This window comes from Microcebus murinus, chromosome 3 (assembly GCF_040939455.1).
Source record: "Microcebus murinus isolate Inina chromosome 3, M.murinus_Inina_mat1.0, whole genome shotgun sequence".
NCBI classification, from domain to species: domain Eukaryota; kingdom Metazoa; phylum Chordata; class Mammalia; order Primates; family Cheirogaleidae; genus Microcebus; species Microcebus murinus.
The window spans coordinates 25,778,676-25,805,249 of record NC_134106.1 but is presented as its reverse complement, the minus strand read 5'-3'; the positions used below and the strand labels follow the sequence as shown (position 1 = coordinate 25,805,249).

At 36.6% G+C, this 26,574-nt stretch overlaps 1 protein-coding gene across 5 annotated transcripts in view; it reads left to right on the top strand.

Annotated features, from left to right (window-relative positions):
• MEMO1 (mediator of cell motility 1) overlaps positions 1-26,574 on the top strand; it is a 121,551-nt gene that overhangs the window by 12,863 nt on the left and 82,114 nt on the right. Inside the window, exon 1 of one of the 5 annotated variants that reach the window (XM_076000653.1) lies at positions 2,168-2,317. The exons of the other annotated variants lie outside the window; for them this stretch is intronic. Within the exon in view, the coding sequence (XP_075856768.1) occupies positions 2,269-2,317 (49 nt within the window). The 5' untranslated portion in view covers positions 2,168-2,268. Of the gene's footprint in view, positions 1-2,167; positions 2,318-26,574 lie in introns of those variants that run through there. 5 annotated transcript variants of the gene reach the window in all.

Below are 26,574 nucleotides of genomic sequence, written 5' to 3'. Positions count from 1 at the left end.
CTTCTAATTATTTCATTAATTCACTTTTTACATTTCAGTCTTTTATTCATTTGAAATTTATTATGAGATTTGAAATGTGAACCCATGTTACCTATTGTCATAATAATTATTATATAATCCATCTTCCCTCATAATATGAAATTATTCCTTTATAATTATACTTAATCCCTTTATGTTTTTGTGTCTGTTTCCAGACAGCTTGTTTGGTTCCATCAATTTATTCTTGGGTCAGTTTATATAGTTTTGATTATTGTAGTTTCATATATATATATATATATTTTTTTTTTTTTTTTTTTTTTGAGGCTGAGTCTCACTCTGTTGCACTGGCTAGAGTGCCATGGCATCAGCCTCGCTCACAGCAACCTCAAACTCCTGGGTTCAAGGAGTCCTTCTGCCTCAGCCTCCCAAGTAGCTGGGACTACAGGCATGCACCACCATGCCTGGCTGATTTTTTCTATGTATTTTTAGTTGGCCAATTAATTTCTTTCTATTTTTTTAGTAGAGACAGGGTCTCGCTCTTGCTTAGGCTGGTTTCGAACTCCTGACCTTGAGCAATCCTCCCGCCTTGGCCTTCCAGAGTGCTAGAATTACAGGCGTAAGCTACCACATCCAGCCTGATTATAGTAGTTTAATAATTTTTAATATGAGTTACTATCATTTCTCTTGTGTTTCAGAAATTTCTTGGGTCTTTTTGCTTATGAACTTAATTTCTTTTTTTTTTTTTTTTTTTTGAGACAGAGTCTCATTCTATTAACCTGGCCAGAGTATAGTTGCAACATGATACCTCTCACTGCAGCCTCAACCTCCTGGGCTCAAGTGATCCTCCTGCCTCAGCCTCATAAGTAACTGGGATTATAGGTGTGTGCCACCACACCCAGCTAATTTTCCTGTTTATTGTGGAGAGGGGTCTCCCTCTTGCTCAGGTTGGTCTCCAACTCTTGAGCTCAAGCGATTCTCCCACCTTGGCCTCCTTGAGTTCTAGGATTACAGGTGTGAGATACCACTCCTAGCCAATACCATTCTTTTTATTTCCTAAAGATGAGGTAGTGGCCGGGCTCGGTGGCTCACGCCTGTAATCCTAGCACTCTGGGAGGCTGAGGTTGGCCGATCACTTGAGCTCAGGAGTTCGAGACCAGCCTGAGCAAGAGCGAGACCCCGTCTCTACTATAAATAGAAAGAAATTAATTGGCCAACTAAAAATATATAGAAAAAATTAGCCAGGCATGGTGGTGCATGCCTGTAGTCCCAACTACTGGGGAGGCTGAGGCAGTAGTAGGATTGCCTGAGGCCAGGAGTTTGAGGTTGCTGTGAGCTACGCTGACGGACATGGCACTCTAGCCCAGGCAGCAGAGTGAGACTCTCTCAAAAAAAAAAAAAAAAGATAAGAGAGTATCATGAGTGGAGCCTGGAATTTTTCTAGGGAAACATAACTTGTCTTTTTGCTGCCTCCTGTTATTTCTTGCTGTTGTTTCATTGATTAAAGAAGGATTTAATTTTGATGACCCAGGACTGAACAGTGAGTGGGAAAAGCCTAGTATGAATCTCTAAACAAGGTATAATTTCTACTGTAAGGAGTGATAAGATCTCCTTATAGTGGAGTTTGTATCTTATCTTCAGTTCAAATTATTAATCTATACAGAGGTCTCAAGGTTTTTCTTGAAAGGATCAGATCATGAATATCTTAGACTTTGTGGGCCATATGATCTATGCCATTGTAACTAGTCAAATCTGCCCTTGGATTGTGAAAGCAGCTATAGTATTTATTTATGTAAATAAATAAGTGTGGTTGTGCTTCAGTAAAACTTGTTTTACAACAAAAGGTAGTGAACCAGATTTGGCCTGTGGGCTGTTTGTTCAACTCTGACCTAGGATATTGGCTTGAGAACTCTGTTAGAAATTATGGAGAGCTACTAATCATATGGAAAGAAATGTTCCTTTTTGTATTAGACTTTTAGGAAGGGTGACAGAAGTAATTTGAGAATTTTTATTAAGCTCCTAATCTTAAGAAAAATTTGAGAACTCTGCTGTATTATAGAATTCTCATCTGAGATGCAAGCAGTCAAAGGTTTAACTACTTGTGACTGAAGGCTCAAAGCAGGAGTTAATTGCTGGTTTTACCTGTTTTCTTATTTCTTATTCTTTATTAATAATAAAGTTGTTACTCATTATTATTTTGTTTTTCAGATGACAGATTTGTTTATAGATTTAAGAAACCATTTCCCTACTTCGTCTTAGAAGTCAGATTGACCAGTGCTTAACTCTTCTGGCATGTGTATTAGTAACTGGCAACAATTTTTTGCCTCACAGCCAGTAAAAAGTAAGACTTTTTGAGTTTTTCTGAAATTATAGCAACTTAGAAATTGAAAATACATTTGAATTATGGCTTAATAGTGGTTTAGGATTATTTTCTTTTAAATTAAATTAAATTTTATTTTATTTTATTTTTTTGAGACAGAGTCTCACTTTGTTGCCCAAGCTAAAGTGCCATGGCGTCAGCCTAGCTCACAGCGACCTCAAACTCATGGGCTCAAGCGATCCTACTGCCTCAGCCTTCCGAGTAGCTGGCACTACAGGCATGCGCCATCATGCCCGGCTAATTTTTTTCTATATGCTTTTAGTTGGCCAGTTAATTTCTTTCAGTTTTAGTAGAGACAGGGTCTTGCTCTTGCTCAGGCTGGGTTCGAACTCTTGACCTTGAGCATTCCGCTTGTCCTCCCAGAGTGCTAGGATTACAAGTGTGAACCACTGTGCCTGGCCTAAATTAAATTTTAAGTTGAAAAATTTTGAATATATTCCTATGTATTTGAATACATACCCTACATCAAAGATGGTCATTGAGAAGTCTCATTCCTATACCATCCTTATATGTTCCACATTCCCCTTCCCTTATAGGTAGTTGCTTTTATCAGTTTCTTGAGTGTCTGTCCAGAGTTTGTTTATACATTAAAAACACATGTGAATGTCATCATTTCTTCCCTTTTTCCAGCAAATGGTAACTTATTACATAATTCTTTTATACTTTGTCTTTTTGTGTTTAACACATTTAAGAATTGAAGGTCTTTTCATATTATAGCATAGTCATTTTTTCACCTATAATACCCTTTTTTGTGTATTCCTTATTCTGGTTCCTCAGAGGAAGGTAGTTATGATGAATGTATTCAGTAAGGTGATCCAGAATTGTATAGGTAAATAATATGTCATTCGATCTCTAGCAGTTGTTTTCAAACTTGTCAGTCTCAGAATCTCTTTATACTTTTCAAAATTCTTTTTTTTCTTTTTCTTTCCTTTTTTTTTTTTTTTTTTGAGACAGGGTCTCATTCTGGGGTACAGTGGTGCCATCATCGCTCACTGTAGCCTCAAACCCCTGGGGCTAAGTGATCCCCCTGCCTCAGTCTCCTGAATAGTTAGGACTATAGGCATGTACCACTATGCCCTACTAAATTTTAATTTTTTTCTAGAGAAAGCGTCTCACTTTGTTGCCCAGGCTAGTCTTGAACTCCTGGCCTCAAGCGATCATCCTGCCTCTCAGCCTCCCCAAAGTGTTGGGATTACAGGCATGAGCCACTGCGCCTGGCCCTCTTTAAAATTATTGATATCCCTAAATAATTTTTATTTATGTAGGTTATATATCAGTAATTATTAAATTGGAAACTAGAACTGAGAAACTTAAAAAATTTACTTTTATTTAAAAATTACAATAATAAGTTTGGTGCGGTGGTTTATACCTGTAATCCCAGCATTTTGGGTGTTTGAGATGGTAAAATCTCTTGAGGCCAGGAGTTCGAAAGCAGCTTAGGCAACATAGCAAGACTCCATCTTTACAAAAAATTTAAAAATGTAGCTGGACATGGTGGTACGTCCCTAATAGTCCTAGCTACTTAGGAGGCAGAGGAGGGAGGATCACTTGAGCCCAGGCATTCAGAAGTACAGTAAGCTATGATTGTGCCACTGCACTCCAGCGTGGGTGACAAGAGTGAGGCCCTGTCTCTAAAGAAAAAAAAATAATAAACCCATTACATGTTATAAATGACATTTTTAGTGAAAATAACAACTATCTTCCAAAACAAGAAAAATAAGAGTAGAATTTTTGCCAATATCTTTAAGATCTTGCTTAATAGAAAGAAGCTGAATTCTCATATCTGCTACTGCATTTACTTTGTTATGATATGTTGTTTTGCTTGAAGCATATGAAGAAAATCTGGCCTCACACAAATAAGAATTTGGAAAAGGGCAGAGTATTTTAGTAGACTTTTCAAGTTAAACATGGATATTCTTTGTTGCTATACTGAAACTCAGCAAGTGATTTTTAAAAAATCATTGAGGGCCGGGCGCGGTGGCTCATGCCTGTAATCCTATCTCTCTGGGAGGCCGAGGCGGGCGGATCGTTTGAGCTCAGGAGTTCGAAACCAACCTGAGCAAGAGCAAGACCCCGTCTCTACTAAAAATAGAAAGAAATTAATTGGCTAACTAATATATATAGAAAAATTAGCCGGGCATGGTGGCACATGTCTGTAGTCCCAGCTACTCGGGAGGCTGAGGCAGTAGGATCACTTGAGCCCAGGAGATTGAGGTTGCTGTGAGCTACGCTGACGCCATGGCACTCACTCTAGCCTGGGCAACAAAGTGAGACTCTGTCTCAAAAAAAAAAATCATTGAGATACAGTTGATATATATAAGTTACACATATCTAATATACCTATGAAACTGTGAACACAATCAATATGGTATATTCTTAAATATAGTTTCTTAAAGATTAATTGCAGTGTGGAATATGAAAGCATAGCAGGTAAGTGTTCATATTCCGTTTTCATTAACATCTGTGAATCTAGTGATCTGTTCTCCACTTTGAATGGATGTTTTTTAATGCATGATTTTTTAGTACCGTGCATTAGTCATTTGGAAAATATTTGTTCCTTGGGTTATGCAGATCTTCCAAATGTTTACACATTTCATTATTCATTGTCAAAGAATCACACCTGTTAATATTATCACCATTCTCGTCAGAAAAGTCTTTTTGACTTGGGTAGCTGTTAAAAGCCCATAGTGGTAGCAACAAGTTTTGCAAAATTCTGATTTTTTTCAAAGCTTAAATGTTGTCAGTACTTTTCCTGTTCATTTTCAAGGAATATCTTCCAAATACCTAAGATTAAATAACCATCATTCATCAGTCATTCTTTCAAGAGAAATGGTGTTCTATTAAAAACGGCTAGTTTAGCTTGCAACTCTGTCATAAAAATGCTTTTCCTTGAGACAGTCATCTTCCCACTTCAGCGTACATATTAAAATGTACTCAAGTGTTGAGATTTAATATGTAATATATTTAAGCAAGGACAGTCTTAGTGAAAATGGCTTTTTTTTTGTTTGTTTAAATTTTGATGATTGTATGATGATGAAGAATGTAGTGACTACTGCTATAGCTTGATCCCACTGCTAATAAGACACCAGTGATTTTACCCAATGTTACTTTTCAACCATCAGGGTAAATGTCAATTCAGTGAAAGAAGCAAATAATGTTTTTTTATTATTATTATTATGTTATTATGAAATAGTTTTGATCTGTGGACCTTCTGAAAGGGTCTTGGGGATGCCCAGGAGTCTGTAGATGTCACTTTGAGAATCTCTCTGTGGAAATCCTTCCTTCTTCCATGGCAATTAAAAAAGAAAAAAAAATAAAAGAAGCCAAGAACTCTCCATTATAGTGGAGAGTTCGATCTTAATCTCTCGCTTCATATACACCTCTGTCCCCCACCTCCAACACACCCTGTGCCATACTGCATACTCCTTCTTTTAATTATAGTAGTTCATTTTGGCATGATTCTCGAGAGGACCATGGGGATAAATCACAGGTGATTTTGATGTATTTCCTTCTCCACATCTGTTTCTCAAAATATGGTGGGAAACCTTCTGAATTAGAATTACTAATAGGTGGGACCCAGATATTTGTATTTTTTGCCACTCACCAAAGTGGATCTAATACACAGCACAGTGAGAGAACTACTGCCTTGAGGATTTAGGAAGAAAATTGGATTGCTCAGAGTAGAAGATGACATCACCATTATCATTTTTGTATTTCTTGCTTAGAGTGGAAGGTGACATCAGCACTGTCACCTTTGTATTTTCAGCACCCAGAGCTGGTGCACAAAGCAGGAATTCACTAAATGCTTCATGAATGATTGAATGACTAATCTGACTAGATTGTTATATTATTTGTGTGACATCAGTTTTCCAAATTAAATGATGACAAAGTTAGCCTTAAATTATTAAATTATATTTCTTGGTATGCTTACTTTACAGGTATATGTTTGAGAACCTAAAAAATGTAAATCAGATAATGTGACTGTATTACCTAAAACTTTCAATGATTTTCTATTGCATTTAATACTTAAGCTTCTGATTACAGCCTATGTGATTTGGTCTATGCCTGTCTATCCTACCTCATATTTTGTCATTCTTCACCTTGTTCACTATATTTTATGATTCACAAACTGGTCATTTTTTCTTCCTGGTTCCTCCAGTGTGCTACATTCCTTACCTTAGGGTCATGGCACTTGCTACTCTCTCTCCCTAGACATTTCTTCCCGCAGCTCTTTCCTTTATTCTCTCGTCTTGTCCTTCAGATTGCAGTTCAGGTGTCACATACTTACAGGTGTCTTTTCTATTTGTTTGGAAGTAGTCCCTCTTCTGCACCTAGAATAGCAATGAAATAAATAGTTCTGTTTATTTGTTACTTATAGTACTTACCATAATTTGAAGTTACTTAATTTGTTTCCATACTTATTGTCTGCCTCCCTACTCTAGAATATGCTCTCCATGAAAACATGGACCTGCCTGCCTTGTTTACTGTTGTATCCCCATAACCAGAAAAAGTCCTGGTATATGATAAGCATTTTGCAAAGCTTATTAAATAAATAGATGAGGGAATGAGTGAAAAGAATATGTGGAAGATGATTTTGGTTACTCAGTAAATATCTTAATGAGTCAGGTTAACAGTTATATTTGTTAATAAAGACTTCACATAAATGTTCTGGATTATTAAGTTAACCATTACATACACTTTAGGATTTCTGGTATATAAAATTGCTGATGGAATATGAAGTTTTCTATTAATAAATGAATAAATATGATTCTAAAAAGTTGTTAAAATCGGTATAAGAGGTAGCAACATTAAGTTCTGGTGGAAAATAAGTATATAAATAAATAAGATTAAAACTTGGATATTTTATAGAATGTTTCATAATTTGGGTTTGTCTGATACTTTGTCTCATGATTAGACTGAGGTTAATGGTTTTGGGGATGGATACCATAGAGGTGAAATGGCCTCATCATATATTGAGGGTACATAGTATTAACCATGGTGATGTCAACCTTGATCATTTGGTTAAGGTAGTGAGCGTTTGTCAGGTTTCTGTATTGTAAAGTTACCATCTTCTTCTTTCCATATTCTACTCTTTGGATGTGAGTTGCTAAAGTCCAGCCCATGCTTTTGAACAGGGAAATATCTACATATATTACTTGAGTTCTTCTGTAAGAAAGATTTGTCCTTCCCCCTGGCCTCCCACTCATTTATTCAATCATTTATTTGTATCAGTATATTTATTTTGTAATTTGGGAGGTAACCCAATCCCATACTATTTGGTTGCTCAAAATTTTTCAGCCTTGGCTATTGGGAGAGTTTTTCGGTTGGTACCTGCATCCCCTTGACATGCCCCAGCCTTTTGATTTTGTTTAGCACTCCCTTTCTTCTACAAGGTGCTCCAAGCTCATCTTTCATTTTCCTGCCCCATTCATAGAATGTGCCATTTCTTTAAGGAATCTTGCTTTCCTTTATTGGGAAATAGCATTTAGAAACAAATTTAGGCACTTGATGTGTTTATGGCTACTGAGTATCACTGCTTCTAAGCCCTATCAGTGGATCTAGACAGGAGATGTATTTATTTATGTTAACTCATGTACACAAATATCTCTATTTCTCTATCCATCTGTGTATATATATTAAACTAAATTTGAGTTCATACCCATTTCTCTAATTCTTAATTCAGTACCACAGGATTCATTACTGTTTCACCCTTACTTATCTGTAACTTCCATCTTCAACAGTAAGAAACCTGGCTCCCATCCATCATCCATTTACTCTTTTGTTCAGCTCCAGTATACATGTAAAAACCTATAACTCTGTTTGAAAGAAATTTACCAACCATAGGTTTGTATACAGTTCTTTGTCTGTTTAGCCTTAAAATTTCTAATCCTAAAGCATCATTTTGGAAAGTTACTAAACTTTATAGTTGCCTTTCCCCCTATTCCCTTGTAATATCCTGTATTTGTCATACAGTTAAATTCATTTGTCATCATCTCTATATATTCCTTCCTGGGATATCCTGACATACTGGTACATTTTTTTGTTTGATTAACTTGTATATGTTTAAGTTCATTCTTTATGATTCAATTCTGTGGGTTTGACAAATGTATAAAGTCTGTTTTTTTTTTTAAATTTATGTGTGTGTATCATTTCTTTTAGGGGTCATTTTGCCTATTTGTAGCAGTCTGTCTCTTTCCATCTTCTTAGTTGTTGCCTCTCAACTAAGACTCTGTAGTCCTGTGGTTGGCTGTTTGGAGAATAAATGTATTAGAATTGAGTGAAATAAGTCTTGAATTGAATTCTCTGGAACTCTCTTGAGAGTAAAATACATGAATTTCCTATGTAGATTTAGATGTCAGTTTTGTTAAGGCAGATACTTTTCTCCTTTGGTTCTTGTTTGTGGTTTCATTTGGTAAAAATATTTGAATTTTGAGTACAAGCTTGATAGATACCACAATATTTTAGAAAATTAGGCCAAAAGTGTCAAGGAAGAACATTTATATTGTGAGTACTTTTTTTTTTTTTTTGAGACAGAGTCTCGCTTTCTTGCCTAGGCTAGAGTGAGTGCCGTGGCGTCAGCCTAGCTCACAGCAACCTCAAACTCCTGGGCTCAAGCGATCCTCCTGCCTCAGCCTCCCGAGTAGCTGGGACTACAGGCACGAGCCACCATGCCCGGCTGATTTTTATATTATATATATTAGTTGGCCAATTAATTTCTTTCTATTTTTATGGTAGAGACGGGGTCTTGCTCAGGCTGGTTTTGAACTCCTGACCTTGAGCAATCTGCCCGCCTCGGCCTCCCAGAGTGCTGGGATTACAGGCGTGAGCCACCGCGCCTGGCCTATTGTGAGTACTTTTAACATCTGGATACATGTTTCATCTCGCAAGTGAGATAATATTAATACATTGTTTAAGTTAGAAAGCCGAGGGATAGATTTAGGTTACCTTAAGTAATAGTGATTTATTATGGGAGTAAGGGACACAGAAATTCCAACTGCTGCCTAGCAAGGTGTTAGGAAGACAGAGTGTGGTGAGGAAATGGGCAGTCATTTAGGAAACCAGGGAGCTTTAACAGTCTACTCCTGCAGTGGTTCTCAACCAAAGGCCATAGTAAGAATAGTCTGGCAGGCCCCACACCAGATCTCTTGAATCCATTAAACTTCTCCAGGAATGAGGATTGCAGGCTTGTGTGTTTTTTCTAAAGCTCTATAGGTGATTCTGATAAACACTTCTCTCATCCTTTGACATTAGGTGATTCAAGTTCTGTTTCTTCTGAATTTGTGCTATTGACTAATTTAAACTATGTGAGGGGGATGGGAGGGAGAGTTGGACACTGATTAGTTTATCTACTTCTCGTTTTTGTTTTGTGCAGAATTCTTTGGTTACTGAATTACCTTGTTGGCTGCTGGCCAGCATATAAATACACTCTTCTTGGGGTCAGACCTCATTTTCTGATCTAGTCGTTTGTGATCTGATTGGAAGGATCCTGTAGTATTATGCCTCATATTAACATGGTTGGTACTGTTTGCCTCTACATTTGGCTTGTGGTCAACAGGTAATGCAGAAGTGACTGAGGAAGAAATTATTATAAATATGGGTTAAGGGATGTTTTTCTGTAGAGGTAAAGATTAAATTGAAATCCCAAATACTGTGAAGCTCTCAGGGGGAGATATTTCCATTTATAGGGAATATGTGCCTGAAATATAATGAAGAGAGTTGGAGAAGGAGGCTAAAACTATATCATATAGAATCTTATATAGGGCTGGCAAAATAGTTTGGGTTTTATTCTAATTATGGGAAACTATGTGAAATGGCAGAGAGAGTTCAAATAAAGAACTTTGGTTCACATATTAAAGATGCCTGTAATGAAACAAACATTGAATGAAGAGCAATGATTTAAATTCAGAAAAGTGCTTACAATATTTTAAAATTTCAAAATATAAAATTTGACATTAATGTTATCATTTTGAGTTCTTTTTAAATTTAAAAGTGTGGAGCACTGGGCGAGGTGGCTCACACCTGTAATCCTAGCACTCTCGGAGGCTGAGGCAGGTGGATTGTTTGAGCTCAGGAGTTGGAGACCAGCCTGAGCAAGAGTGAGACCCCGTCTCTACTTAAAAAAAAAAAAAAGAAAGAAATTAGCTGGACAACTAAAAATATATATATATGTGTGTGTGTGTGTGTGTGTATGTATGTATTAGCTAGGCATGGTGGCACATGCCTGTAGTTCCAGCTACTCGGGAGGCTGAGGCAGGAGGATCGCTTGAGCCCAGGAGTTTGAGGTTGCTGTGAGCTAAGCTGATGCCACGGCACTCTAGCCTGGGCAACAGAGTGAGACTCGGATATAGTCCATCTACCAGTTTGTCTATCATCTGTTTTTTAAATATATATATATGTTTTTTTAACAAAAAAATTTTTTTGAGGCAGAGTCTTACTCTGTTGCACAGGTTGGAGTGCAGTGGCTGGATCATAGCTCACCGCTGGCTCAAATTCCTGGGTTCTGATTATCTTCTTGCCTCAGCCTCCTGAATAGCTAGGAGTACGGGCATGCCACTCTGCCCTGCTAATTTTTTAATATTTTGTAAAGACGAGATCTCACTCTGTTGTCCAGGGTGATCTTGAACTCCTGGCCTCAAGCAGTCCTCCTTCCTCAGCCTTCCAAAGTGCTGGGATTACAGGCATGAGCCACTATGCCTGGTCCATCATCTGTTACAGTAGTAAATGGTTCGTTTCTACATATTAGTTAATTAGGAAGTATTTACTAGGTACATGGTAACATTTCACTAAGAATTGTGGGAAGTAGAAAATAAATACAAACGAACCTTCACAAAAGTTCAGATGAACCAACACTAGTTTTATTCAATATGTATCTTTAAATTATGATCTTACTGATAATTCTCAAGTAAAGCAGTGGCATAGCATTCCAATACCACAGTATTTTAAGCTTGTTTTTTGTTTTTTAAATTGAGACTCACAGTTTTTTAATACTTCTTTTTATTTTTAAAAAATGGTGGTAAAATACACATAACAAAATTTACCATCTTAACCATTTTTAAGTGTGTAGTTCATGGCATTAAGTACATTGACTTTGTGCTCACCACCACCATCCATCCATCCATAGCAGATTCACAATTTTTGATGATTTCCTGAAAAATAGGAATTACATATGATTTATCTTACTACTTTTTTTCTTTTCTTTGCCTTTTTTTTTTTTTTTTTAAGAGACAGGGTCTTGTTCTTTCTCCTGGATTGGAGTACAGTGAGATGATCATAGTTCACTGTGGCCTTGAACTCCTGGGCTCACACGATCCTCCTGCTTCCTGCTTGTGTCACTCAAGTAGCTGGGACTACAAGCATGTACCACCATGCCTGGCTTATTTTTACTATATATATTATTAATAACTAGGAAACCTCATGTAAAGATCATTTAGTGTTAGTAAACTTTTGGGGACAGCAAAGAAAAATGAAGTGAGCATTAAGGATGGTTCTTCCATTAAATGTTAGGATTCTTATATTAGGATTCTGATTATTATTTTATCTCAGTATCAACATAATCATTTCATAGTATGGCAAGATCTGGGAAAATGTGATTACATAGGCAAATCATTACCTTGTAAAAAATTTTCAGAAACATAATGTGTAAGGTAAAGTCTCATTATAATAGAAATAAATTATTAGATATTTGGAAAAATATACTTTGCAAGAGAAAATATGCTAAGTAACAAAGAGACAAATTGGGTGATTAATGATATATCCAATGTTTGAGGCTTTGTTCAAAACACAAATATGTGTTTTAATGTTAGAAGGCAATATTGAGTGAAAGGAATTTTTTTTTTTTTTGAGACAGAGTCTCACTCCGTTGCCCTGGCTAGAGTGCCATGGCATCAGCCTAGTTCACAGCAACCTCAAACTCCTGGGCTCAAGCAATCCTTCTGCCTCAGCCTCCCGAGTAGCTGGGACTACAGGCATGCGCCACCATGCCTGGCTAATTTTTTCTATATATTTTTAGTTGGCCAATTAATTTCTTTCTATGTTTAGTAGAGATGGGATCTTACTCTTGTTCAGGCTGGTTTCAAACTCCTGACCTTGAGTGATCCTCCCGCCTTGGCCTCCCAGAGTGCTAGGATTACAGGCTTGAGCCACTGCACCGGGCTAATTTAATTCTTTTGCATTATTATTTTTACTTTCCTGTTGCAAAATATTTAAGTAGGAAAACATTCTTTTAATTGTATTCCTCTCATGGCTTAAGAAAAAAATCAATGTAGTACCTCTTAAAACTTTTCTGATTTCACTACCTATTTCTGTTATTCATGACCATTCTTTTATTTTTCTGTGTGGCATGCACAGTCATAATTACAAGACTGACTTGATTTTGATTTTGGTACTGTATACTTTTCAACCAATATATTAATTGAAATTAACTGTCATATTTAAATTGTCAACTGCAAACAATGGGATAAACTGAGCTAGCTTCTTTAAGCAAAAACACAGAAAATAAGGTGCCCTTACTTTTGTATGATTTATGGGTGTCCATGATATTACTCAGTTATAAAAGATTGGATATAGTGGGAGAGAGAGAACAATTAGTAGTTTCTTCTTTGATTGGTTTTTCATTTTTATCATACTTATGAATTTCTATAAACTGAAGATTTGTCTAAATTGTCTTTTTTGTTGGTTTTATTGAGGTATAATTCATGTAATATTAATCAGCAATTTTAAAGTGTGCATTTCATTGGCATTGTACAATTACTACCTCTATCAAGTTCCAAAATGTTTTCCTAATTCCAAATGAAAACTCTGTAACTTATTAAACAGTCATTCCTCCTTCCTTCTTCCCCTCAGCCCTTGTAAATCAGCAGTCTGCTTTTTGTCTCTATGTATTTACCTATTCTGGATATTTTATATAAATGGAACCATACAATATGTGACTTTTGTTTCTGGCTTCTTTCACTTTGTGAGTTTCTGAGGTCCACTCATTGTAACATGTATCAGTACTTTATTCCTTTTTATGACAATAATATTCTGTTGTATGTCTGCAACACATTTTCTTTATTCATTTATCTGTACATGGACATTTCAAAAGATTGTTTCATCCTTTTCACTTTTTGAACAGTGCTGCTAGGAATATTTGTTTACAAGTATCTGTTTGAATACTTGTTTCCAGTTCTTTCAGGTGTACAGGGGTGGAATTTCTGGTTCATGTTATTTCTACATTTAACTTCTTTAGGAACTACCAAACTGTTTTCCATAGTGACTATACTATTTTATAGTCCCATCAGCAACATTTCCAGTCTGTCTGCATCTTAGCCATCACTTGCTATTTTCTACCTTTTTAAAAAATAGCCACCCTAGTAGGTGTGAAGTGGTATCTCACTGATTTGATTTGCATTTTCCTGATCACTACAGAGGTTGGGCATCTTTTTATTTATTTATTTATTTCAGCATATTATGGGGGTACAAATGTTAAAGTTACCTATATTGCCCTTGCCCCCCTCACCCCCTTGGGACAGAGCTTCAAGTGTGTTCATCCCCCAGACCGTGGGCATCACATTCATTAAGTGTATGTGTCTATCCTCTCCTCCCCCCTCCCACCTGCCTGATACCTGATAAATGTTATTCCTGTATGTCCACTTAGGTGTTGATCAGTGAAACCAATTTGCTGGTGAGTACATGTGGTGCTTATTTTTCCGTTCTTGGGATACTTACCTTAGTAGAATGGGTTCCAGCTCTATCCAGGAAAATACAAGAGGTTCTATGTCACTGTTGTTTCTTTTTTTTTTTTTTTTTTTGAGACAGAGTCTCACTTTTGTTGCCCAGGCTAGAGTGAGTGCCGTGGCGTCAGCCTCGCTCACAGCAACCTCAAATTCCTGGGCTCAAGCGATCCTCCTGCCTCAGCCTCCCGAGTAGCTGGGACTACAGGCATGTGCCACCATGCCCGGCTAGTTTTTTGTATATATACTTTTAGTTGGTCAATTAATTTCTTTCTATTTTTAGTAGAGACGGGGTCTTGCTCAGGCTGGTTTCGAACTCCCGACCTCGAGCAATCCGCCCGCCTCGGCCTCCCAGAGTGCTAGGATTACAGGCGTGAGCCACCGCGCCCGGCCACTGTTGTTTCTTATAGCTAAATAGTACTCCATGGGATACATATGCCACATTTTATTAATCCACTCATGTATTGATGGGCACTTCGGTTGTTTTCACATCTTTGCAATTGTGAATTGTGCTGCTATAAACATTCGAATGCAGATGTCTTTTTTATAGAGTGTCTTTTGTTCTTTTGGGTAGATGCCTAGTAATGGATCTGGATCCATTGCTAGATCTACTTGTATCACTTTAAGGTATCTACATATTGCTTTCCATAGAGGTTGAACTGGTTTGCAGTCCCACCAGCAGTGTAGGAGTGTTCCTGTTTCTCTACTTCCACGCCAACATTTATTGTTTTGGGACTTTTTAATAAAGGCTATTCTCACTAGAGATAAGTGATATCTCATTGTGGTTTTGATTTGCATTTCCCTGATGATTAGAGATGTTGAGCATTTTTTCATATGTTTGTTGGTCATTATTGTGTCTTCTTTTGGAAAGTTTCTGTTCATGTCCTTTGCCCACTTTTTGATAGGGTTGTTTGATTTTTTTCTTGCTGATTTTCCTGAGTTCTAAATAGATTCTCGTTATCAGTCCTTTATCGGATGTGTAGCTTGCAAAATTTTTTCTCCCATTGTGTAGATTGTTTGCTCTCAAAACTGTTTGTTTGGCTGTGCAGAAGCCTTTTAATTTGATCAGGTTCTATTTATTTATTTTTGTTGATGCTGTGATTGCCTTTGGGGTCTTCTTTAAATTCTTTGCCTAGGCCAATATCTAGAAGAGTATTTCCAACGTTTTCCTCTAGAATTCTAGTAGTTTCACACCTTAGGTTTAAGTCTGTTACCCAAGTTTAAGACTTGATTTTTGTGAGAGGTGACAGGTGTGGATTCTGTTTCAGTCTTCTACATGTAGCTGTCCAGTTTTCCCAGCACCATTTATTAAATAGGGATTCTTTTCCCCAGTGTATGTTTTTGTCTGTTTTGTCAAAGATTAGATGGCTATATGAGGATTGTTTTATATCTGGGTTCTCTGTTTTGTTCCACTGGTCAATGTCCCTGTTCTTGTGTCATTACCAAGTTGTTTTAATTACTATAACCTTGTAGTATAGTTTGAAGTCTGATAAATTGATACCGCTCATTTTGTTTTTATTGCCTAGGATTACTTTGCTATACAGGGTCTTCTCTGGTTCCATACAAAATGTAAAATTATTTTTTCTATATCTATTTTTTCTATATCTTTCTATAAAAAATGATGATGGTATCTTAATAGGGATTGCATTGACTCTATAGATCACTTTGGGTAGTATAGACATTTTAATGTTGATTCTACCAACCCATAAGCATGGTATGGTCTTCCACCTGTTTGCGTTCTCTGTTATTTCCTTCCTAGAGATTGGTCATCTTTTCTTGCGATTATTATTCATTTGTATTCTTCTCTGGAGAAATGCCTATTTAAGTCCTATGTCCATTTTAAGATTGGGTTGTTTGTCTTTTTGTTGTTGAGTTGTAAGAGTTCTGTATATATTTTGAGTGTGAATCCCTTATAAGATATATGATTTGCAAGTTTTTCCTCCCATTCTGTAGGTTGTCTTCATTTTCTTGATGATGTGCTTTCATGTACAAAAGTTACTGGTTTTGATGAAGTCTAGTTTTATCTACTTTTTTTATTGCTTATGCTTTTGGTATTAAATGTAAGAAACCATTGCCACATCTAAAATCATGAATATTTGCCTATGTGTTTTCTTCTGAGAGTTTTATGGTTTAATCTCTTTCTTACATTGAAGTTGTTGATCCATTTTGAGTTAATTTTTATATGTAGTGTGAGGTAGGGCTTCATTCTTTTGGATATCCAGTTGTCTTGGCACTGTTTGTTAAAGAGACTGTTGTTTCTTCAACTGCCCATAAATGTTTGGGTGTATTTCTTGACTCTTAATTCTATTCCATTGGTCTGTGTATCTGTTCTATGCCAGTGCCACACTGTTTTGGTTACTGCTTTGTTGTAAGTTTTGAAATTGGGAAATGTGAGTCCTCCAGATTTTTTTCTAGGCTAATTTGGCCATTTGCAATTCCACATGAATTTAAGGATTGGCTCTTTCATTTTTGCAAAATGACTGTTGGGATTTTAATATGAATTGCATTGGATCTATAGATCTCTTTGGGAAATATTGCTATCTTAGCAATATTAAGTCTTTCAATCCATAGACACAAGTTATCTTCACTTAATTAGGTCTTTTTTAGTTTTCTTTCAGAAATGTTTTGTAGTTTTTAGGGTGCAAGTCCTTTATCTTTTTGGTTAAATTTATTGCTAGGTATTGTTTTTGATTCCATTATTAATGGAATTGTTTTTTAAATTTTCTTTTGGAATGTTTGTTGCTAATGAATAGAAATACAACTGATTTTTGTTGTGTTCTACAACACTGCCTAGTTCCTTTTTTTGCTTTAAAAGTTTTCATGTGGGATTTTAGGATTTTTTTCCCCCCTGAAGATCATGTCATCTGTAAATAAAGATAGTTTTACATCCTCCTTTGCAATTTGGATGTTTTTTATTTTTTTTTTCTTACCTGATTTCTCTGGCTGGAACTTCCATTTCAATATCTAATAGAGATGACTGTCTTAGCCATTTAAAAAATTTTTTTTAAAAGAGATGAGGACTTGCTATGTTGCCCAGGCTGGGCTGGAACTCCCGGGCTCAAAAAATCTTTCTACCTCAGCTTTCCAAGTAGCTGGGACTACAAGTGCACGTCACTGTGCCCAGCCTACATTCTTATGTTATTAGTAAGTTTAGGAAGAATGCTTTCAGTCATCACTATTGAGTATGATGTTAACTCTGGGTTTTCTCATAAATAATCTTTATTAGGTCAAGGAAATTTTCTTCTATTTCTATTGTGTTGTTATCACCAAAGGGTATTGGATTTTATTAAATGTTTTTCTGTATTAGTTAAGATGATCATGTGTGTCTTTTTCTTTTGTTTTACTAATAAGCTGTGTTATATTGTTTGATTATCATATGTCGAACTACCCTTACATTCTGGGATAAATTCCACTTGGTCGTGGTGTTTAATCCTTTTAATATGTTGGAGGATTTGGTTTGCTAGTTTTGTTTGTTTGTTTGTTTTTAAGAGATCGGGGCTTAAAAAATGTGAAGATGTATATTGCCCAGTCTGGTCTCAAATTCCTGAGCTCCAGTGATCTTCCCACCTCAGCCTCCTCAGTAGCTGGGACTGCAGGCAAGTGCCACTGCACCCATGTTTTGCTAGTATTTTGTTGAGGATTTTTATATCTGTATTAATAATGTAGTTTTGTTGTCTTGTGATATGTTTGACTTTGTTATCAGGGTTATGGTCGCCTCATAGAATGAGTTAGGAAGTTGTTCCATCCTCTTCTGTTTTTTGAAAGAGTTTGAAAAGTATTAATGTTAATGCTTTTTAAAATAATTGGTAGAATTCACCAATGAAATTGTCTGGTCCTGGGCATTTCTTTGTGGGTTTTTGTTTGTTTGTTTCTTTTTACCTTCAAAGAAGTGAGGCTTTTCTTTGTTGGGAGGTTTTGATTACTGACTCAGACTCTTTTTTTTTTTTTTGTGGAGACAGAGTCTCACTTTGTTGCCCAGGCTAGAGTGAGTGCCATGGCGTCAGGCTAGCTCACAGCAACCTCAAACTCCTGGGCTCAAGCAATCCTACTGCCTCAGCCTCTTGAGTGGCTGGGACTACAGGCATGTGCCACCATGCCCGGCTAATTTTTTTTTTTCTGTATAAGTTGGCCAATTAATTTCTTTCTATTTTTAGTAGAGATGGGGTCTCACTCAGGCTGGTTTCGAACTCCTGACCTTGAGCAATCCGTCCACCTCAGCCTCCCAGAGTGCTAGGATTACAGGCGTGAGCCACCACATCTGGCCAGGGGTCTTGCTCTTGCTCAGGCTGGTCTTGAACTACCAACCTCAGGGGACCCTTTTACCTTGGCCTCCCAAAGTGCTAGGATTATAGGTGTGAGCCACCATGCCTGGCCTGTTTATTTCCTTTTTTTACTGTTCTTGACTTAAAGTCTGTTTTATTTGATGTAAGTATAGCTATTCTGCTCACTTTTGATTTCTGTTTGTGTAATGTAATGTCTCTTTCCATCTCTTTACTTTCAGTCTATATGTGTCTTTACTGATAAGGTGAGTTTCTTGGAGCAGCATATAGTTGGATCACATTATTTTTATCCTTTTGGCCATTCTGTATCTTTTAAAAGAAGAATTTATGTCGTTTGTGTTCAAGGTTATTATTGATATGTGAGGCTCTGTTCCTGTCATGTTGTTTGTTTTCTGGTTATTTTTATATATTCTTTTTCTCTTTTTGTATTTGTTGTTGTGGTTTGGTGCGTTTTTTTTTGTGGTGCCATTTGAGTCCTTTCTCTTCCTCCTTTGTGTGTATTAACAATGAGTTTTATAAGTTAGTGTGCTTTCATGATGGTAAATGTTGTCCTTTTGCTTCCAGGCTTAGAACTTCCTTGAGCATTTCTTGTGGATCTGGTCTAGTGGTAGCAAATTCTCTCAGCATTTGTTTGTTTTGGAATGACTATTTCTCCTTCAATTTATGAAGGATAATTTTGCTGGAAATAGTATTTTTTGGTGACAGTTTATATCTTTCAGCACATTGAATATGTGTTGAATACTATGTATTGGTGGTTATTGGCGGGTTGAGTCTTGGGCCTGCAGATGGCTTGCTTGGGTGTGGGTAGTGGCAGCAGTGGACCTGTGGCCAGGTGATGGTCTGTTATCATATTCTCTGGCCTGTGAAATTTCTGCTGAAAAGTTTCCTGTTAGTCTGATGGGTATTTTCTTTGTAGGTAAATAGCTGTCCTTCCCTTGCTGTTTTTAGGATTTACCCCTTAACTTTTACTTTAGACAGTCTGATTATAATGTGCCATAAAGAAGACCTTTTTGCATTTTATATGCCTGGGGATCTTTAAGCCTCTGGTATCTGAATGTCTAACTCTCTTGCTAGACTTGGAAAGTTTTCATAGATTATTTTCTTAAATAAGTTTTCTAATCCTTTATTCTTTGCCCTCAGTGATCCTGATAATTTCTAAATTCGATTGCTTTATGTTGTCCCATGTCATGAAGGCTTTACTCATTTTCTTTTCTGTGTGATTACATCATTTCAAAAGATCTGTCTTCAAGTTCTGAGAGTCTGTCTTCTCTCTGATCTATTATTAGTTATTGTTGAAGCTTTCAAATGTATTTTGTATTTCCTTTAATGAATCTTCAGTTCCAAAAGCTCTTTTAAAAAAGTATTTTTTTATTTATCTTGGCTGGGCTCGGTGTCTCATTCCTGTAATCCTAACACTTAGGAGACTAAGGAGGCAGGATCTCTTGAATTTAGGAGTTTGAGACCAGCCTGAGCAAGAGTGAGACTCCATCTCTACTAAAAATAGAAATATTTAGCTGGGTGCAGTGGCTCATGTCTATATTCTCAGCTACTCAGGAAGGTCAGGTAGGAGGATCACTTGAGCCTTGGAGTTTGAGGTTGAAGTGAGCCATGATGATGCCACTGCACTTTAGCCCTGTCTCAAAAAAATTTTCTTTTTATCTCTTTGATAAATTTCTCATTCATGTCCTGAATGGTTTTTCTGCTTTCTTTGCATTGTTTGTTACAATTCTTTTGTATCTCTCTGAACTTATTTGTTGGGGCTACCAAAAAAAAAAAAAAAAAATGCTAGCTACCGCTACATCATACAACACACATAAATTACAGGCTATAATAAATAATTAATATAAAACATAATGCCAAAATCAGCCCCCAACACTTATTTAAAGTCATATTGTGAATTCTTTGTCTGAAATTTCAGAAAAAAATTGTTTTTTTGTTTTTTTTTTTGTGAAGTCTACTGTTAGAGAACTGTGTTCCTTTGAAGGTGTCGTATTTCCTAGCCTTTTTGTGTTTCCTGTGTCCTTGTATTGATATCTGCACATCTGGTTTAAAAGTTACCTCTTCCTGTTTTTGAATTTACTTTTGTAGTGGAAGACTTTTTCCTGAAGATATATCTATGATGATGGTTGGGTGGGGTATTTTTGCTTTGATTCTTAGTGCAAGCAGTAGTGTAGTCTCTGTATGATTTCTTTTGCTGTAAACAGTGTTATCAGCACCCATGATTTCCCTGGTGGGATAGAGTGAGGTTATTAGTGGAGGTTGTGATCAGGTTGTGCTGGAGACTGGAATGGCAGGTGAGCCAGTCTCTAGGCCCCAGTGGTAACAGCAGTGGGCTGATTATGCCTATCTTTGCATCTCAGGGCTATGCATGGTGACATGTGTATAGGCCATTACTGGTGAGTTGAATCTGGGGCCTCCAGGTGGCTTGCTCGGATGCTGGTAGTGGCCACAGTGGACCTGTTGGGTGGATGGGTTCTCAGGCTTCTTGGGAGTCAGTGCGGCATGGTTAGTGAGGATGGCAGGGCCAGATTATTATCTGGGGCCCAAGTGATGTGCCTTAACGTTGGCAGGGGCTGTAATGGGCTGGGCAGGCCAGTCTCTGGGCCCACAGGTGGCGCTTGTAGGCAGATCCCAGCAGAGGTGGTAGCTGCCAATGTTTAGGCCCAATGATAGGCCCTGGGAGGAATATTCATGTGCCCAAGTTGGTGGATTTGGTTGAGCAATCTGCAAGATTGAGGCTGTGTGCTCTGTCTCAGAGGAGGGGCAAAGCCACGCTGGATGAGCTTGTGCTCAGGTCCCTCAGTGGTGAGAGTAACCACCAGCTATGGTCAAATCGACATATAAAATTAACCATCATATTTATTATAAGATGTTCTAGGCTCATTCTCTATATTTCCTGTCCTAAATGTGGATCCCACCATTTTTCTAAGAAACCCTGATACTTATTCTCTTAAAAAAAAAAAAAATCTAAGTCTTCTAAACAATGTTGGCACTTAATAAATGCCCTTTGATGATTCCTTTCGTGATGAATATACATTGAGATTCATAATTTTCAAAGCTTTCCTTTAAAGTGTGTGTTTCAGCATTATTTTCATCAGGAAAGGTGTAATTTCTTTAAAGTCAGTAAATTATATAATGCTTATATCCTTATATATTTTTTCTCACTTTGGGAAAGAGGTTCTTGGTGTGTACTCTCCCTGACATGTTGGTGTTTCTTAGTTTATGATATGACACTTCAGAGAAGCATAGAATGAAAGCTGATAGCACAATCATACTTAGTAAAATGCGTACATGCGATTTGTACTTAATCTCTTTTAAGCATCAACATAAACAATTATACCTCTTATTTTATTATAGTAACCTAGAATTACAGACATAATTGAGTTTGCCCTCTTCATTTTACAGAAGAGAAAATTGAGACCCTTAAATTGAGGACATTATTGGAGAAGCTAGGACTAGAATCTAGATGTCTTGCCTCTCAGAGTAGTCAGGGTGGTATAGTGGGAGAGCCCTGTAGTTCAGTGTCAGACCAGCGTGGCTCACAATCTTGACTTCGTCATTTACTAGCTGTATGCCCTTGAGGAAACTTCATTTTTTTTTTTGTTTATTTGAAAGCTAGAGATATAACTGTGTCATAGGATTATTGTGATTATTAACCAAGATTACACATTTTAAAGAACTCAGTAGTGTGGCAGGCATATCATAGGTACACTGTAAATTCTGGTTTTTCTTGTCCTCCCAGTTTACAGTTTTTTCTGCCATATTGTTGCCTCCTTTTTGAATTGACCATTCAGTAAGTATATCTAAATTAGCTGAAAATAGTATTCTTTTGTTGCAATAGTTACCTTGTTTATAGTATTTGCTTAGCAGCTTTTTCCTTAGAAGAATAAAAAATTTGGTCCTTTTCGGAGTGTTTTTAGATGATAGTTTTTGAAGTTTAAATTGAAAAGATTTTACTTTTCATTCTGAAGTACTTTATCCAAAGTAACTTTTGTTATTGTATCCCAACTTATTATAATTATTGAGTATTAATCATAGGTGTTTTAAAATTATATTTTGTTTGTCATCGGGTATAATGTGATCATGTTCATGCTTGTATTTTGCTACAGTAAACAGAATAGTTGAGAAAGGCCATAATTAATAGATGTTCAAAAGTTGCTTTGATGTCCTTAGATGAAAGCTTTGCTTCCAACACCAAATGCTAGTATTTTTAATTATTACTCTTTTTTAACATGAAATATTGACTTAAGTTCTATAGAGCTAGCTTCAGGATTGTTAGCCTATAATATATGTTTAATATGAATGCGTAGAGAAAGTCTTAGAGACTGTTTATCTTTCAAAATGTACTTTCAGATTGAGATTGTTTGCTGTCTATTTGGATACAGTTACAGAGCGTGTTATTAAATAACTTGAATGTTGACTTTCCCATGACACTAATAGATGGCTTTCTTTGTTGTGAGGTATAAAAATGTGATTGCTAATGCCTAAGGATGTATTTCATTAGGTGAATTAATTGTCTTTGAAGTGTTGTAGACTTCAGAATGGGAGACCTACAGATGATGAAAAAGGATGCAGTTTTAACTGCCTTCAGTTTCTTTTTGTAGTAGTTTTCATTTGCTCTGGCCATTAACTCAAGATCTTACCTGTATCTACTTGTAAACTCACCTTTTACCCGTAGCCACTGAAAAGTACTCTAAGGTTATTTCTCGTAATCACCAAATCCACTGATTGACATTTTCTCTGTTCTCATTGTGTTCATCCATTACAGAGCATTAGATCCTGTTAATCTTCTTCAAGATCTCTTCTCTTTTGCTTTCCTTGTGCTGTGTTCCCCCTTAGTCTCTCTAGCTAGACCTCTTTTCTCTTTATTGGCTCAACTTTTTACTTCCATGCCCAAGTGCCTCACTTTTCTTTTTTAATAACTTTTGTACTGTCATCATCAGTCCATCCACATTCAGATGGTTGTTTGTTATGTTATCTATTTTCTTGTCTTTACTACTTTAATTACATGACTCTGAAATCTGTTCCTGTCTTTGATCCCTTTTCTTGCACTTAAGGCTCTTACTCTTTACCAACTGGACATCTTCACCTGGTTGCATTATTTGTCGTCAGCTGTATCTTTCAGTGTGCGTAAAATCAAAGTCTTTATTTTAGAACAAACTTTATGGTATTCCTTAATTTTGTCATTGATACTGGTATTATTATTCATCTAGCCTTCAATTTTATTCATCATAGACTCACTCCCTTTCAATTTATTTACCCACAAAGTTCTTCTCTAAGTTTGATTAACACAGTCTGGGAAATGCTGGCTTACAGAATTAAGGTTGGTTGAGTGGTTAGGTATTTATTTAATTCATTTACAGAATTGGCCTAAGTGCACAGGGTTTTGGGAGGGGGTTCTTATTTCTTTAATAAAAGTTTTGTGATGGCTGTGGTTTACAAAAAGGTGCTAATGACATTTTCTAAGGACTTTTATTTTTTTTTAATTTTTTTTTTTTGGAGACAGTCTCACTCTTGTTGCCCTGGCTAGAGTGCCATGGCCTCAGCCTAGCTCACAGCAACCTCAAACTCCTGGGGTGAAGCGATCCTTCTGCCTCAGCCCCCTGAGTAGCTGGGACTACAGGCATGCACCACCGTGCCTGGCTAATTTTTTCTATATATTTTTAGTTAGCCAATTAATTTATTTCTATTTTTAGTAGAGATGGGGTCTTGCTCTTGCTTAGGCTGGTCTCGAACTCCTGAGCTCAAACGATCCGCCCGCCTTGGCCTAGAGTGCTAGGATTACAGGCGTGAGCCACCGCGCCCCTCCTGTCTAATGACTTTTAAAGGTATTAGAGCCAGAGCATGGCTGAGGCTCTCAAAACTTTTCTGGTATGATTTCTTAGGAATTGGAGAGGTACCACTTCAATCTGGCAGCTTTTACATTAATGTGTTTGCATTGGCACTTCCAGTCCAAAGAGACATAGGAAGGGTTTGGCAGAGTAGATACACATATACAAGTCAACAATTATGTTTAACTGTGTCCCTTAATTTCTAAACATATTCTACAGTATCATTATTTATGATTTCATAGTGTTCTGTTATATGACTGTACCATATTTTTATTGCTTAATTTTTGGATAGGTAATACATGTACATAGTACAAAGTACAAAATACAAAAAGAGCATACAGTGAAAAGTAAAGCTTCTTTCTTAGTTCCCTTTTCAGAATGTAGTCACTGTTATGCATTTCTTTTATGTTTGTCTAGAGGTATTCTACATAAATACTAACCAGTAAATAATCATGTATGATATATATGCATGCATAAAAATGGCGACATATTATACCTTCTATTCTGTATCATGCTTGCTTTTTTCCCTCAATTAAAAAAATCTTCCATAGAAATTCCTAAAATTTTGCCTCATTGTTTTTCAGTTACTTAATATTCTATTTTATGAATATCTACTTTATGAATTTCTCTTTTATGAATGTGACATAATTTACTTACCTAATTTCTTTTTTAATGAACACTTAGATTGTTTCAGATCTTTTGTTCTATTAGTTCATACATATGTAGTCATTATAACTTCTCTTACTACATTTTATTTGGTATAGTCCACTGGGCTTGATCTCCTTTTCTTATCAAACTCTGTAAGTGAAAAGCTCTTACAAAGTAAGTGTGTATTATGCAGAATAGGGTAAGAATGTGTTAATGTGTACAAATTTGTTTTGTGTTAGAAATATATGAAAAATGAAAATTGTAACTTTTCCTTTTATCTTAAGAAATTTATTCATTTTTCTAGCAGTTGCATGAGAATTATTAACATTGTATGGGAAGGGTTATCCTGATTATTTCCAATAAGGCAGACTTGTTTAATTTTTACACAGATTATGTTTTAGATTCAATATCAAATTGTTCATATTACTAGCATCAACTGGCTGATTATAACCTTTAAGAAGTAAAGAAAAAAGAAACATGCTAGCTGCAATTGAAAGAAAGTAATGATTCCTGTTTACATCTATATTAAGGAAATGTTGTGGACCCAACTTTAAGCATTTATGTCACTTTAGGTGGTTGCTCTTTGTGACCTAGGTTTATATCTCCCTCACTAGAGTACTTGGCTCTGTGTCAGAGGGTAAACATGGTGTATCTTCTTGAAGCTTCTGCTTAAATTGCAAATAGGGGCAAGAAGGAAGATTGGGGAGTTTTGAAATAAGCATGGATATTGTTAGTAAGACTACAAAATTCTCATGAATGTTTGGACTAAAACAAGATTTAAAAGAATTTTGAATTTGAGTATCATCTAATTTCCAAGAGTCTATTTTCTTTTGTCATCAGGTTTCTTTGAGTGGAAAAGCAGAAGAGGTATTATTAGAAATGAGAGTCTAAAAATACTATTAAAAAAAACTCTTTACATTTTAAGAAACAATGGAGGTTACTTACGGCTTCAAAATAGCATGGAGGCAAAATTCATGTATTTATTTATTGCTAATTTATGGCTTATATGACTGATTATGGGAAATCTCAGTTATAAACCCTCCAGCAATCTGTTAGCTGCATTCATTGGGAATATAGTGTATGAAAACAAACTCCTTTATGGCAGTGGGCCTCACATTTTAATGTGTATCAGAGTTACCTGCTGAACTTGTTAAAAATTCCTGGTTGCCATCCCCAGAGATGACATGTCTCTGGGGTAAGACCTAGGGATCTTTCTTAAATGTACACATCAGGTAATTCTGGTCTGTAGACTGCTTTTTGACTATTACAGGAGTAAGAATTATGATTTCTGAAAGGATGAAAAGTCATACCCCATTAGTTAAAAAGATTTAATGGCAGGAGCATATAAATCTTCAGGATTGTGGGTAATTTAAAATAGCATAGTGAGGCCGGGCGCTGTGGCTCACGCCTGTAATCCTAGCTCTTGGGAGGCCGAGGCGGGCGGATTGCGCAAGGTCAGGAGTTCGAAACCAGCCTGAGCAAGAGCGAGACCCCGTCTCTACTATAAATAGAAAGAAATTAATTGGCCAACTGATATATATATATAAAAATTAGCCGGGCATGGTGGCACATGCCTGTAGTCCCAGCTACCCGGGAGGCTGAGGCAGAAGGATCACTCGAGCCCAGGAGTTTGAGGTTGCTGTGAGCTAGGCTGACGCCACGGCACTCACTCTAGCCTGGGCAACAAAGCGAGACTCTGTCTCAAAAAAAAAAAAAAAAATAAATAAAAAATAAAATAAAATAAAATA